This window comes from Amblyraja radiata, chromosome 8, assembly GCF_010909765.2.
Source record: "Amblyraja radiata isolate CabotCenter1 chromosome 8, sAmbRad1.1.pri, whole genome shotgun sequence".
Lineage (NCBI taxonomy): Eukaryota > Metazoa > Chordata > Chondrichthyes > Rajiformes > Rajidae > Amblyraja > Amblyraja radiata.
Window position 1 is genome coordinate 42,075,998 of NC_045963.1, and position 15,686 is coordinate 42,091,683.

General features: G+C 41.0%; 1 protein-coding gene across 4 annotated transcripts in view; it reads left to right on the top strand.

Annotated features, from left to right (window-relative positions):
- Window positions 1–490: 490 nt before the first annotated feature.
- cep43 (centrosomal protein 43) overlaps window positions 491–15,686 on the top strand; it is a 41,833-nt gene continuing 26,637 nt past the window's right edge. For 2 of the 4 annotated variants that reach the window (XM_033025683.1, XM_033025685.1), the window contains exons 1-8: window positions 491–801; window positions 7,387–7,440; window positions 8,721–8,775; window positions 8,879–8,967; window positions 10,475–10,612; window positions 11,446–11,472; window positions 13,299–13,355; window positions 15,556–15,626. In XM_033025683.1, the coding sequence (XP_032881574.1) occupies window positions 721–801; window positions 7,387–7,440; window positions 8,721–8,775; window positions 8,879–8,967; window positions 10,475–10,612; window positions 11,446–11,472; window positions 13,299–13,355; window positions 15,556–15,626 (572 nt within the window). In that variant the 5' untranslated portion in view covers window positions 491–720. The remainder of the gene's footprint in view (window positions 802–7,386; window positions 7,441–8,720; window positions 8,776–8,878; window positions 8,968–10,474; window positions 10,613–11,445; window positions 11,473–13,298; window positions 13,356–15,555; window positions 15,627–15,686) is intronic. The other 2 variants (XM_033025684.1, XM_033025686.1) reach the window with 1 other exon arrangement.

Here is a 15,686-nt window from a genome sequence, read left to right on the forward strand (position 1 = left end):
AAACCCAGGTGAGGGAGAGGGTTAAATTGTTTGTATGTTAGTTACCTAAAATTGGAGACCTCAATGTTCATACCACTGGGTTATAAGCTACCCAAGCGGAATATGAGGTGCTGTTCCACCAGTATAGAAAATAAAACCTGGTGACAGCAGTACCCAGCTGTTATCAGGCAACAGAATCATCCTATCACTAATTAAACCTGACCTCACATCCACCTCATCAGACTAGCTTTAATCGGACTTTCCTGAACTTTATCTTGCACTAAACATTATTTCCTTTATCCTGTATCGGTACGATGTGGATTGTAATCATGTACAGTCCTTCGGCTGCCTGGATAACACGCACCAAAAAAGCTTGTCGTTGTACATCGGTACACGTGACAATAATCAACTAAACGACCCCAGCGCCCGTGCCCCCTTGGCCGCGCCGGCGAGTGTCGGGAGCGCGCTCGTCGGCCGCTCGCCTCCTCGTTCCCGCCGCCGCTCGCGCTCCTGCCGCGGGTCGACGGTTCGCGCTAGCGTTCGGCTCGCGGCCTCGCTTTCGTCACAGTGGCTTTAAAGTTTAACGGCTGTGGACGTGAGGTTTTTTTTAAACGTCAACGGCCGCCAGTGATGTGAATGGACGTCCTGTCTGGTCGTGACTTGCTCTGGTTTGCTTTGGGGGGGAAGCAGAGGGTTGCGAAAGCGCTGGCGGGCGGGGAGCGCTAGGTGAGGGAGGTGAAGATGTCGGCGGAGGAGGACACGGAGCTGCGGGACCTGCTGGTGCAGACACTGGAGAGCAGCGGCGTGTTGAACAAGATCAAGGTCAGTTCCCTCACTCCCGCTCGGCCGCTTCCCATCTGTGGTGGAGCCGCTGCTCGCCGGGACGCTGGTTGGAAGCAGCTCGGGTGTCGGCGAAGTTTGTGGCCGCAATGGATCAGGGATGGTGAAGCCCAGTGACAGGCGAGGGGTGGGGGTTGTGAGAGGGGTGGGGTGAGAGAGGAGGGGGTTCTGAGGTTTGGGCGGTGAGGGGGGAACCGGTATGTGAGGGGAAGGGGGTGTGAGAGGAGTGGGGAGTTGTGGGGGTGGGGTGAGAAGGGGGAAGAGGATGGTGAAAGAAAGAATGGGTGCTTGAGGGAGATGGAGATGTGGAATTCTCTGCCACAGAAGGTAGTTGAGGCCAGTTCATTGGCTATATTTAAGAGGGAGTTAGATGTGGCCCTTGTGGCTAAAGGGATCAGGGGGTATGGAGAGAAGGCAGGGATGGGATACTGAGTTGGATGATCAGCCATGATCATATTGAATGGTGGTGCAGGCTCGAAGGGCCGAATGGCCTACTCCTGCACCTATTTTCTATGTTTCTATGGTGGATGGGTGCGAGAGGGTGAGGGTGGGGCACGCACAAACGAGGGTGAGGGTGGGGCACGCACAAACGAGGGTGAGGGTGGGGGCATATACAAAGGGTGGGGGAGAGCGAAGGATTGCAAGGTAAAGGAGGGGGTAATGGGAGTAGTGATGACAAATGAACATATTAGAGAGATGTAGGGGGAGTTGTGATCGGAGGGGAGCAGTAAGAGCGTGGGCGGCTGGACAGTCGAGGAAGAATGGGGGACGAGGAACCAAAGGGAGAGCCAGCGAAGTTGTGTGTAGGAGTAGATTATGAGGGAATTGGACAGGCAGAGTTCTTGTAATGTCATCTTAATGTTCGCACAATCAGTGGGGAAAGTATTGCAGAATAAAGAAAATTGTACAAAAGTAAAATTTCAGATACTACAAATATTCTCAGTATTCATTATAATGGCACTGGCACCTAGAGTAGCTTCATGATAGAGTAATTGGACAAAGTCATTTGGTGTCAAAGATTCAGCACTCCTCCAAAGGTTTTCCCATTTGCAGTCTGATACAGCGTGATCAAGCAGAATAACTGATTTGCTGAGAATAAGAAAGCCGTTCTTGCACTGAAATAGCCTGAAATGTTTTCCAGAATAAGGCAGATAGCGAGGTGGGATTTGTAGCTCCAAAAACGCATAATCCTGATATTTGTACTTAATTAGGCTCATTATTGTGCCAGTTGTTCACGTCTGCCTATTAAGCATAGGTTTATTTTGTTTGTTTGAAAATGGGTGCCATGGTTACACTTTTCAGCTGCATACCTCCTTTATTGTTTTGCTGTGATAATCGCCTCCTGAAAGACTTTGGCCTCAATCTCAGAGTGTTCTCAGAGGCAAATCATTGCTAGGAATTTCCTACCACTCAGCTATTTAAATCTATTTGGATATCAAGGTTCAAGGGTTATAGACAAAAGGTGCAGGAGTAGGCCATTTGACCCTTCGAGCCAGCACCGCCAGGTTCAAGGTCTTTTATTGTCACGTGTACCAATTAAGGTACATGATATTCAATTTACCATGCAGCCATACTAAAAAAAGCAACGAGTCACACAACTACACAGGGGTCTCACTTAACTTTTTTTCCCAGTTGCCAGCCGGGCAACCTAGGCAGCTTTTTAGGTTGTCAAATGACAGTTTAGGTGGTCATTTAAGATGGCTTGCATGACACGTGCGATAATGTGCTCGGACGAAGTGCGTAGTTACCAGTCAGAATTATGGTCAATGAAGCATTCACATATTATTTCTGCTTCAAATAAAGTCACAAACTAAACGTATTCACCAATCAAGACATGATATATACCACAATGACATGCAGCAAAATTCCAATACAGTATCTCATCTCCTTTTACATGTTCCAAAGAATGCAATTTCTATTATTTCTTTCCACTTCCAAACAAAATTCTGGTTGGATTATTCAGTGTATGATCAACCTCAGTGAGACCAAGTGCAGGCTTGGCGATCGCTTCGCACAACACCTACACTCAGTTTGCAACCTCCTGGTGGCTCAGCACTTCAACTCCCCCTCCCATTCCGAATCCGACCTTTCTGTCCTGGGCCTCCTACATGGCCAGAGTGAGGCCCACCACAAATTGGAGGAACAGCACCTCATATTTTGCTTGGGTAGTTTACACCCCAGCGGTATGAACATTGGGTTCTCCAATTTCAGGTAGTCCTTGCTTTCTCCCTCCTTCCCCTCCCATTCCCAGCTCTCCCACAGCCTACTGTCTCCGCCTCTTCCTTTCTTTTTCCCGATATCACCCCCCCCCCCCCCCAGACATCAGTCGGAAGAAGGGTCTCGACCAGAATAGGCTGTGGGCCGAGCATCAGAAATGTGTCTAGAAATGGGATTTCGTGACCCAAGTCACCAAACTACATGAAATGTTCACATATTGTGTAAAAAAAAAATATATAAATCACCCCTGAAACTCGATATGAAGAAGACTTGCACATTTTTATTAAATTAGAGAAAAACCTGAAAATTTTCTGGTTTTTCTCTAATTTAATAAAAATGTGTAAGTCTTCTTCATATCGAGTTTCAGGGGTGATTTATATAAATTTGTTTACACAATATGTGAAAATTTCATGTAGTTTGGTGACTTGGGTCACGAAACTGCAGAATAAAGCTCCTCGGCCCACAGCCTAGAAACGTCGCCTATTCCTTCGCTCCATAGATGCTGACTTACCCGCTGATTTCCCCCAGCTTTGTCTACCAACGGATCCCACCATTGGCCACATCTTCCCATCTCCTCCCCTGTCGGCTTTCCGCAGAGACCGCTTCTTCCGTAACTCCCTGGTCATTTTGTCCCTTCCCTCCCAAACCACCCCCTCTCCTGGCACTTTCCCTTGCAACCGCAGGAAATGCTACACTTGTCGCTTTACCTCCCCTCTTGGCTCCATTCAAGGACCCAAGCCGTCTTTCCAGATGCGGCAGAGGTTCACGTGCACCTCCTCCAACTTAATCTATTGCATCCGCTGCTCTAGGTGTCAGCTGCTCTACATCCCTGAGGGGATCAATAAAGTATTTATTATTATTATTATTATTATTTATCAGTGAGACCAAGCATAGGCTTGGCAATTGCTTTGCCCAATACCTCCGCTCGGTTCGCAATAACCAACCTGATTTCCCGGTGGCTCAGCACTTCAACTCCCCCTCCCATTCCAAATCCAACTTTTCTGTCCTGGGCCTCCTCCATGGCCAGAGTGAGGCCCACCATAAATTGGAGGAGCAGCACCTCATATTTTGCTTGGACCAGTTTACACCCCAGCCCTGAAAATTGCCCTCCAATTTCAGGTAGTCCCTGCTTTCTCCTCCCAGGTCTCCCTCAGCCCACTGTCTCCGCCTCTTCCTTTCTTCTTCCCACCCCCTGCACCCTCACATCAGTTTGAAGAATAGTCTTGACCCAAAACGTCATCTATTTCCTTCGCTCCTTAGATGCTGCCTCACCCGCTGAGTTTCTCCAGCATTTTTGTCTCCCCATTCACACAAGTTCTGTTATCCCACTTTCCTCACCCACTCCCTACACATTAGGGGCAATTGTACAGACACAAGTTAACCTACAAAGCCAATGCATCTTTGGGATGTGGGGGGAAACCTACATGCTTGCAGGGAGAATGTGCAAATTCAACACAGACAGTGCCCGAGGACAGGATCGAACACAGATCCCTGGCGTGTGAAGCAACAAGTCCACCAGCTGTGCCACTATATTTTATTTTACAACACACAAAAAATTATACGTTGATAACTTTGGTTACTAAAAAGAAATAAACTATACATTTTCAGTCTTGAATCTCTAAGTGATGCTACTAGAGGTTTTAATTCAGTTCAAGACTATGGGGCAGTAGACTAGCCATAAAGTTGCTGCCTAAAATTGCCAGAGACCCGGAAGTGATGCACCTCCCCCTTGCCTAACCTAACCCCATTGAGATAATAATCTGCCCCCTTGTTTTTGCCGCCAAAGTGGATAACCTCACATTTATCTATATTATACTGCATCTGCCCACTCATTCAACCTGTCCAGGTCACCCTGCAACCTCTTAACATCCTCTTCACAGTTCACACTGCCACCCAGCTTTGTGTCATCCGGAAACCTGATAGTGTTGCTCCTAATTCCCTCTTCCAAATCATTAATAAATATGGTAAACAGTTGCGGCCCCAACACTGAGCCCTGCGGCACTCCACTCGCCACTGCCTGCCATTCTGAAAAGGACCCGTTCACTCCTACTCTTTGCTTCCTGTCTGCCAACCAATTTTCTATCTATGTCAACACCCTACCCCCAATACCATGTGCCTAATTTTAGTCACCAGTGTCCCATGCTGGACCTTATCAAAGGCTTTCTGAAAGTCTAGATACACTACATCCACTGGCACCCCTTCATCCATTTTACTTGTCTGTCTCATCTTCGCCTGTGCCACAGTCTCCTGCTTTGACCCCAGAGGCGTTGGTCCACTCCTTCACGGTGCTGAAATCACCAACTCTGTCCCCGGGGAAGAGGAATGGAGATGGTCTCTATCGGACACGTGCCGGTCGTGTTTGCAGGCCGGTAGTAAAGTATCCGGACTATGTTTGACTTTACATACGTCTGTCATCGGTTGTGATTTTTGCTTTGCTTAGTTATGGGTATAGTGCTATTGATTCTTTAAGAGGGGGGCAAGTAGATCAGTGGCTCATGTTATGAGTCATGCTTTTGTAGTTACGCCCACTAGCTTATTAGCATCGCGAGCTACTGCACTCCTCAGTATGAAGTTAACTCTCAAGTGAGAGCTTGTAGTCGTCTATTCTAAATAAACAGTGTATAACCTGCCAGGGTGTGAGGTCTTTATTATTACAAGGACTCAAAACCAACACCTTATCAAAGGCTTTCTGAAAGTCTAGATACGCTACATCCACTGGCACCGCTTCATCCATTTTACTTGTCACATCCTCAAAAAATAGAGCCTGAATCTATTGAACATTGGAAAATGATCACCAATGCGTCCACTATTTCTAGAGCCACCTCCCTGATTTATAGAGCCACCTCTTGCATTTATCTTGCATTTATTTGCAGTTTCTGGTTTCCTGTTGGTTTATAGGTAATCAAGTTGTGTGTATCTTGCTTTTAATGGTGATAATTTGAAGCAGTAGTGATGGAGGGGAAACTGACTTCAAATTGATTTGAGGGAATTAAAATCTGAACTCTTTTAATTGGAATGCTTGTCAAAAGCATCTGACCATTTTGATAAGTTTTCTGATTACAATGGGAGCTGGCATCTGCACCTTTTTTTTTTTGCTTTTTGGTTCCACGACAATCCTTCTTCTCCTTTCTGTAGGGTTTGGGCAACATCTTTGGATGTTTGTAAATTCTTTTAGAGTCATGTTGTATTCATCAGTTATCCATGTGTTTTCTGACAGACATTAGGTCTCCATTGAGCAATGCAGAGATTTTAAGTTTGTTACCTCTCACTTACTGATTTCTTTTGAAAGTCATGTGTTATCTGCAGCTTTGTCACCTTCTAGGTAGATCTATGCTCCTCCAATTCTGGACTTCCAGTCATCATCAAATGTTGTTACTCCATCAATGTGACCATGACAGCAGCTAATCAGGTTTTAGCTTCTGAAATTCCCTCCCAGCACTTCTATTTTGCCTTCCTTTTAATTTGCTCATTAAAAATCTCTTTGACAAAGCCTTTAGTCATCGATCTATTTGATATGTAATACTTATGGTGAAGCTCTTTTGGGTTTTTGGATACTTTTACCACATTACAGAAGCTGTATATATTGTCATGCGTCCATCAATATTTAGGGGTGTCATATTCACTGATGCTGATTTTAAAAACTGCATTTATAAAATAAAAACTTTTCAAAACTGAATGGGTAGGAAGGCCGAATGTTGAAGTGGTGTAAAAAGCCAGTATTTTCTGCTGATATTTTTAACTGGTGTCTCTGTGGGACAATGAATGGAATTTACTTGCAGTTCATTTCAGAATACATAACAGGAGCATTTCCACACATGGTGCACTGTCCTATGCTACTTTGATAAATGCATTTAATATAACACCACTTCAAGCAATTGTTTTTTTCTAATTGTATAGGAAAGAACTACAGATGCTGGTTTAAATCGAAGACAGACACAGAATGCTGGAGTAACTCAGATGGACAGGCAGCATCTAATTGTGTTTTGCATAAATAAATTGTTTTTTTGTCGTCTTTATTCTTTTCACTGCCTTGCAGAACTTGTGTCATTTAATTTTTGGATGTTGTCTGAGACCATGTGCCTATGATGCCACTGGAAGTAAGATTTCATTGTATCCATTTCTCTCTGTACATCAAAGATGCTCCTCTAGTATCTTTGTTGTACATGCATATGACAAACTCAAATTGCCTTGTCTTTAGAGGGGGTAGTCTCTTTATTTTGGTTAATAAAAGGCTATGAAGTCGTGCTGCTTCTCTCAATGCTATTAATCATGTATAAGCAGCACTTACTTTTATATATTGTTTCAGCAGCAGAAAAGGGGAATGAAATCAAACTGTATTTTCTGTTTCAGGCTGAATTACGGGCAGCTGTATTCCTAGCACTTGAAGAACAGGAGAGAATTGAAGTAAGTGTTGATTAAAGCTTTGATCTGTTTGAACTAATAGTATTTACTGAAAATAATCGCATTGGATGTAGAATATAAAAGTGAGTCATTTGGGTCAACAGATGCATGCTGATGTTTATGTTTCATGTGACAACAGACACACAAGTATATATGCACACACAAATACACATCACAAACTATTGCACATGAGGCCCAAAAGAAAGTGCTGGGTGGGTAATCAAAAACTGGGGAAATTCCAACAGTAACTGGAATTACGCTGTGATTCAGCCCTGGAAATAAATAAATTAAAACACATTATTTATTGTGCAGTTCTTGATGGTATCATTGTATTAATCACCCTCAGAGCAGTGATTTTTCTTGTGGAAGAAAGTAGTGCATGTCTTTATACATAATAGTTCTCTGCAGTAGTTGGGCATTCTATCCAGTTAATCTGCAGTAGGGGGAGCAGTTTAAACTGAAGTGCATGTAGGATGTCTCGGATGTAGGTCGGGAAGGGGACTGGACAAGGAGTATAGGATGGAATCAAGGTATGTAGAGATGAGTTCTGTGAGGTAGGAGTAGGTGGAAGAGATGGGTCTACCAGGACAGTTCTGTTTGTGGTTAAATTGAAGGGTTTATGATCAGTGTGAAGACGGGTCCCGACCAGAAATGCTGCCTATCCATGTTCTCCAGGGATGCAGCCTGACCCCCTAAATTACACCAGCACTTTTTTTTAATCCAGTTAATCCGTTGTGCTGGTTGAAGGCAGATGTGCTTTAAAAAAATTCAAAGTGTGTTGCACCAATGAAATGTACATTGGTGTGCTTATTTATTCAATGTTATAGACCTGAAAGCAATAGCTGTAACCTAATGTTAGCCACTTGCCAAGTTAAAAGATTTGCCAAATTGTCGAGATTAATTTGAATGATGGACTGAAAGCTTTTAAAAGTCACCATCGAACTTTGTTCTATGTTTCTTAACATCACCTCTCCACACAAATAAACCGTACGCAATTTATACTTGCATTTTTTTAAATATCGCTTTGCAATATATGTGTGCAATATATGCTGTCTCTGCTGTGATAGATTTTTGCATAGTTTTGAACTTTGGAAATAAAATTTGTGAAAAGAAAATAAAGTTGACGAGACAACTTGGAAAGGAAACCTAGAACCAAAAAAATTGGAAAGCAAAGTGGAAAAAAAATGGTGTGTAAAAACATACAAAACTGGCCAAAAATATTAGGAGGAACTGTGATGAGTTATAAACTAGATGCAAGCAATCAATATTCATTTATTTTACAGAACAAAACACCATTGGTTAATGAGAGCTTGAAAATGTTTTTGAATACAGAGGATGGTAAGTGTTGCTTTTATTTTTCAATGTAAAAAAAAAACAAAGCCACAACTTGAAGCAAACTAATATAAATATGTTGAAATTGAAATTCAGCCTTCTTTCACAGGGCGCTTGGTGGCTGGTCTTGTTACTGAGTTTCTCCAGTTTTTCAACCTTGATTTTACTTTGGCAGTATTCCAGCCAGAAACAAACACGGCAAGTTAATATCAATATTTTTAAATTCTGTTTTTCAATATATCTTTATAGATATCCCGGCGGGAAAACCAGTACTTTATTTATTTCACCCTTTAACATTCCCTCACAGCATATGGTCTATGCCAGCTCTCAGAGCAATCTTATCGATCACATTCTTCCTCTTATTACTGAGCAACCTAAGTTCTCAAACATGCCCATGTTCCTTTTTGATTCTCTTACCACTCACCTATGCTTGGGGCAATTTAGGGTGGCCAATTAACCTATCAGAGTAGCTTTGGAATGTGAGTGCGTTTTAAGTTTATTATTGTCACATGTACCAAGGCACAGTGAAAAACTTTTGTTTGCATGCTTGTAAGGTCATGTGATAGCTGAATTAGGCCATTTGGCCCATCAAGTCTACTTGCCATTCAATGTTGATCTAGCTATTCCTCCTAACCCCATTCTTCTGCATTCTCCCTGTAACCATGCTATCCAAACAGATCAGATATACCATCTATAGATACGATTCGATATACCATACATAGATACAATCAGTTCAAACTCCAGTACAAGCACAACTAAGCCACAACGGGGAGAACGTGCATATTCCACACAGACCAGGTGTTATGGAACTGTGACACAGCAGCACCATCTCGTAGTACTCTGCCACAGACCCTTTATCATTTATACTTTCATATAGCTTTATCATCTTGGGACTTTATTGCAATATTGCTCTTCCTTCCTTCAGCTTCCATAGATAATTACATTTCTACTTATCTATTTTTCTGAAACTTTTACCCCTCTGACTTGTGTTAGCCACCTGTCATCAAATTACTTTTATATCCTGATTATGGTTTTAAATGTCTTCATGGCCATGTCCCATCCTATTGTTGCAATCAGTACATCTATGTTGTCCACCCATGTAACATCTTCCAAGTACTTTTGTTTCTTTGAGATAACACATATCACACACTCTTTACTCCTACTGCTTTATTCATAAATAACAAGATTCCATTTCTTGTTTCATTAAACCTCTTAAGCACAAATCTGTTGATCAAAATCTGTATATCATCTGACATCAGACTCTGAGTGCTAAATCTGAATCATCTCAATACCTATGTGAAAGGAGCCTTATGAGTGCATGTTTGTAATCTGTTTACAGTCACACCTTGAGTTTAGTATATTTGTTGAAGCAAAATTATGTAAAGAAAATACTTACCGCCATAGCAGGTAGAAACCTAACACTAGGTGCCATCTTATACGGTTGGGTTACTATTAACATAAACAGAAGTACTCCTTGATTTTATACAACTACAAATTGCCATTATAAGCTCCATAAAACTATTAGCATGTTTACTTTATAACAATGATTAGCAATGTGATGCAGTTATTAGGCAGGAGTAAGACAGGCATATGTAGCTAAGAAATATTTCGCAGAACTTGCACATTTGCAATCCCTGTTCAGATCATTATAATTCTTGAGAAATAAACTTAACATCTTCATTTATTTTTTTGGGTTTATACATAGTTCAGTGGACTTGATGGACGAGATAATTTGGCAAGGGAGCTAGGACTCCGTGAGGGAGACTGCTTGAAGGGAGCACCTATATTGTTGGAGGTGATGCGAAAAAATCGACAAAAAGAGAAAGATCACATTTTTTCCGAAGTATGTTACTTGTAAAAAGTTGATATCTTTGAATATTATATTGTTTAAGTAATTATCTTCTGTCATTTGTGCTCATTTTCAAAATGTGATATTAGCTATATGCAGTTATATTATTTATAAAATATATAAACACCAGAAGCTTTGATTCTGCAATGCTTTCATCTTGTGAAGCATCACGAGATTTCATAATTGCTTTGACACTTGTTATGGAAATTAGGTTGATAGATTTCTGGGGTGTTTATATTACTGGTTTGAAAGCTAAGGTAAAATTGTATTTTTAATTATTTCTAATATATTAAAAGTAACACAGGTCGCTCTGATATCTTGTGTAGTTAAGTCAGAATCAGCTGAGGTATGAATGGATTATAAACTCTTTAACTTCATTATCAAATTATCGTTTAATTGCAGTTTTCAGAATTGATCTATGACCAATACTTTCAATTGACTTTGGCTGGATTGGGGGATGAATCACTATTATTAATTTGTTTATACTTGGTCAGTCAACGCCTTCAAAAGAATGCTAAAGCAGAGCAAACTCTGGCACAGTGGTGTGGAGATTGCATGTTCTCCCTGTGACCACGTAGGTTCCCTGTGGGAGTTCCGATTTCCTCCCATATTCCAAAGAAGGGTGGATATACTTTGCAATGGATCCACAAGAATGAATTAGTAATTCTGGTTCAACTAAATTAATTTACAAATAAATGCAATTAAAATATGAAAAATGAATGTGTTTGCTATTTAAAAGAATGAAATCAGTAATCTGAATGCATATTTCTGTCAGTAAGATTGTTCATAATCTTAATATCACACAATAATAGTTTGTCTTGTTGCAGGGAGACCAAGTTACCTGTATTCCAAAGGTACTAAATCATTTCTTTCTGATTTCATTTGGTAATTTTATGATGGCATTAATGTTTTCTAGTACAAATTGATTTCCACTGCAATCTAGTTTGCTTTTTATTTCACAATTATGATTGATTTTACAAGTGTTGTTTTTTCAGTGACCCAGCATTAATTTCTGTGGCACACCGTTGGTTACCAGCCTCCAATCTGAAAAACAACCCTGCACACCTACTCTCTGGCTCCTAGAACCAAGCCTGTTTCCTATGTAGGGAGGAACTGCAGATGCTGGTTTAAATCAAAGATAGACACAAAAAGCTGAAGTAACTCATCGGGTCAGACATCTCTGGAGAAAAAGAATGGGTGACGTTTTGGGTCAAGACCCTTCTTCAGGCTGAGAGTCAGGGGAAAAGGAAACCAGACATATAGACTGTGATATAGGGGGGATATGGAACAAATGAATGACAGATATACAAAAAAAGTTACAAAATAACAATGATCAAGGAAAGGTATAGCCCACAATGGTCCATTGATGACTGTGGACAAGGTAATAACAAGTTATACATTGAAAATCAACAGGAAAATCAACATCAACATTGAAACTAGTATGACAGCTAGGGTGGGGAGGGATGGAGAGAGAAGGGATGCAAGGTTTACTTGATGTTCGAGAAATCATTATTCATACCATTAGGTTGTAAGATGCCCTCGTGAAATTTGAGGTGCTGTTCCTCCAATTTGCGTTTGGCCTCACTCTGACAATAGAGACACCCAGGACAATGGTCAGAATGGGAAAAAGAGTTAAATTGTTTGGCAACTTGGAGATCACGTTTGCCACTTAGTCTCACTGATATATATGTGTCCACACCTGGAACAACGGATATAGTAGATGAGGTTGGAGGAGGTGCAAATGAACCTCTACCTAATCTGAAAGTGGGTCATGGACCCCGGACAGAGTTGAGGGAGGAGGCATAGAGACGGGTGTTGCATCTCCTGGATGCGACGGCTGATGGGGTAAAATATGAGGACCAGGGGACTCTGTTCCTGTTGCGACTGGGGGGAGGGGGAGACACGTGTGAGGGCTTCATCTATGATAGAAGAGGGGAACCCCCATTCCCTAAAGAATGAGGACATCTTGGATGTCCTGGTATGGAACACCTAATCTTGGGAGCAGATGCGGCGTAGATGGAGGAATTCTGAGTAGGGGATAGTCTTTGCAGGAGGCAGGGTGGGAAGAAGTGTAGTCTAGATAGTTGTGCGCGTCAGTAGGATTATAATAGACCTCTATCGATAGACTATCTCCTGTGATGGAGACGGTAAATATAGTAGATCTTGTAAATCTAGCAGGAATAGTAGATTACACTGAGGCAGTACACAAGTTGCCAGGTTGCCAGCGCCACCTGCATTTGTGAAGTTTCTAAGTTGTTAAAAATGTAGGGTCTTAACTTGGTCTTAAAGGCACGTTGTCCTGGTAGCAGCAATGGGTCGAATTTGCAGGGTCTACCTTATCCCAGTTTCACATCCCATACACTAAGGGCAATTTACAGAAGCCAATTAACATACAAACGTGCATGTCCTAACCCTAATGTCAATGGAATAGACTCCCTCGCGTGGTTAAAGAGGGCAATTGGCAATAATGGACACCATTCTCCCCCTCCCCCCCCCACACACACACACAATGCTCCATTATAACAAGGGTTCACTGTATATGATATGAAGTATCAATGTAGAGTCAAAGAGGATAATTGATAAAGGTCACAAATATCCAACCATCTTTTATGAATTCCTACTTGGTAATTGTATTATTCCTCTCTTCAGGCTTGTTGCTAATGTGTTTATTTTATTCCAGGAATTACCAGCAAAGCACATAGCAGAAGCCAAGAAAAAGTTTGAATTTTATGATAAAGTAAGTTTAAATTATTCACCAATTGATAAGGCTGAATGATATTAATAATATAAGAAATATATTAAATGGATTCCTGGACTAAGATTACACTTATATTTAGTCTCAAAGTAGGCTTTTCCCCAGTACAGTAAGACAAGCCCAGATTTACCCAGGTTGCTGCGTATTGAAATAATTACCGATGACTTTGAAATGCGTCTACCATTTGAGAGAGGAATCCTAGATTAACCCCACTAAGGGGTATTGAGACAATGTCTGGTGCCTTTGAGGTATGCAGTGACTGTTGATTTTGATATCCAAGTACCTTGTACCAATGTCCAATGCCTTTGATATTTAAGTCCTTGTACCAATGTCCGATGCCTTTGAAATGTAAGTGCCTTGTACCACATGACAAGATGCCTTTGATGCAACTGATGATTGACGAGACAAACTCAGACGCATCCTGTAGTAATGTGTATTCTCTGTACCTCTGACCATAATGTCTTTGGATTGTGCTTAGATGACAAAAGAACAGGATATAATACCATGTAATTCTGTGTTCAGGGAAGTGGCGAGAGGACAGCCAAGGGTTTGTGTTGCTCCCTTGGCTGGGGTTCTCCTTGCCACTTCTATCGGCCGATAATTAGTATAGTTTTGAACTGGTCTACCAAACTGCTTTGTGAGTTGTCTGTGTATTAAGAAGTGAACATGTTTGTTTAACCTTTTTCACAATGGCCCTGCAATGTATGTGAAAATAAATGTAAAATTAAACTTGATACATGTTTTGATGTGCCTAAATAATAATCAGATTTGCGGCTTAAGCCAAACACATTAGGTTATAAAAGGATTTTTTTTTTTTTAGTGATTAGGGTAAGGATATCCTAAGGATACTTAAGGATTTCCTAAGCATATCTATATCCTTAAATATCATAAGGATACTTAAGGATATAGATATACTTAAGGATATTAAGGATATATACAAGTTTATACTTGAGGATTTGGTGACACAAATTTTAAAGAATGGATAATTGTGCACTATGAAATAGTAGTCCTTTTAAGTGAAAATCAAAAAGGGGTTGATTTTGTAATTGTAATTGATTTTATTAGTCAAGTATGAAAACAAAACAAGTATGTAAATCACACGAGGATTTTGATTTGCCATACAGGCATACCAAAAAAGCAACAAAATACGCAACCACATAAAAATTTAACATAAACGTCCATCATTGCGGCTCCTCCACATTCCTCACTGTGATGGAAGGTTGGAGCTCCCGAGGTCGATCCCTGGCAAATCCACAGTGCAGACGGAGATATGATAAGGAAAAAGTCACATCTCCATCGAGGAAAGAGATTCTTAAAAATTCCTCCACCCCCCCACATAATATAAAACTAAAGATACACTAAAACATTTAACTGTAGACTAAAAACAAGAAAGAGAGAAAGGGACGAGACAGACTGTTGGTGAGGCAGCCATTGTACGTCGCCACCCTGTGGAAGTGCAGATGCTAGAAACCTACAATATGAACAGTAAATGCTGGAAATATTCACCTCAAGAACATCTTTGGGCAGAAAGACTTCTGTGTTCCTTTTTTGTGTCACTGTTCTGAATTGGTGTCCAATTCTTCATAATTTGGTTCTCTGACACTTATTCTTATGGTTTGAATTTCTTCCATATGCCAATGACTAGAGCCAGACAATAGCATTTGCGTTGCCTATCTCCTTTGCTCCATAGATGCTGCTGCACCCGCTGAGTTTCTCCAGCATTTTTGTGTACCTTCGATTTTCCAGCATCTGCAGTTCCTTCTTAAGCATTTGATCTTACAGTCTGTGCATCATTTGCCCAATACAGTACTCACACAGCATATTTTTGATTATTACCCTCAATAAATGTTTACACAAAAAAAATTGTTAACTGGTATCAATAGCTACAAGCTTTTCATGACTTTTCCGAATGGAAGTCTTGTAGTAAAGTACGTTTTGATATTTTTGTTTAATTAGCAGTAGATTTTTAGTTGCCATAAGAAATCATTTGTCCATTCTATCCATTTCACTGGATAACTAGAGATTTCGTATTGGTATCAGCTATTTTAATGCTGCTCGGGGGCAGATATCTTTGAATTGCATAGTTGTTCCTTTGTTGTTCTTTTTTTTTTTAAAGCCCTTGTATGATTTTTATGTCAATGTTTTCATTAAAAAATATCTTCATGATCTAACTTGATTTTAGGACAAGAATGGTGAACTAAATAAAGAAGAATTGAAGGAACTATTTGTAGATCTCTTCCCTCATTTTCCCAAGTAAGCAAGCTTCAACTATAAAAAAAGTTTATACTTTGAAATTACTTTCACTGGAAACCT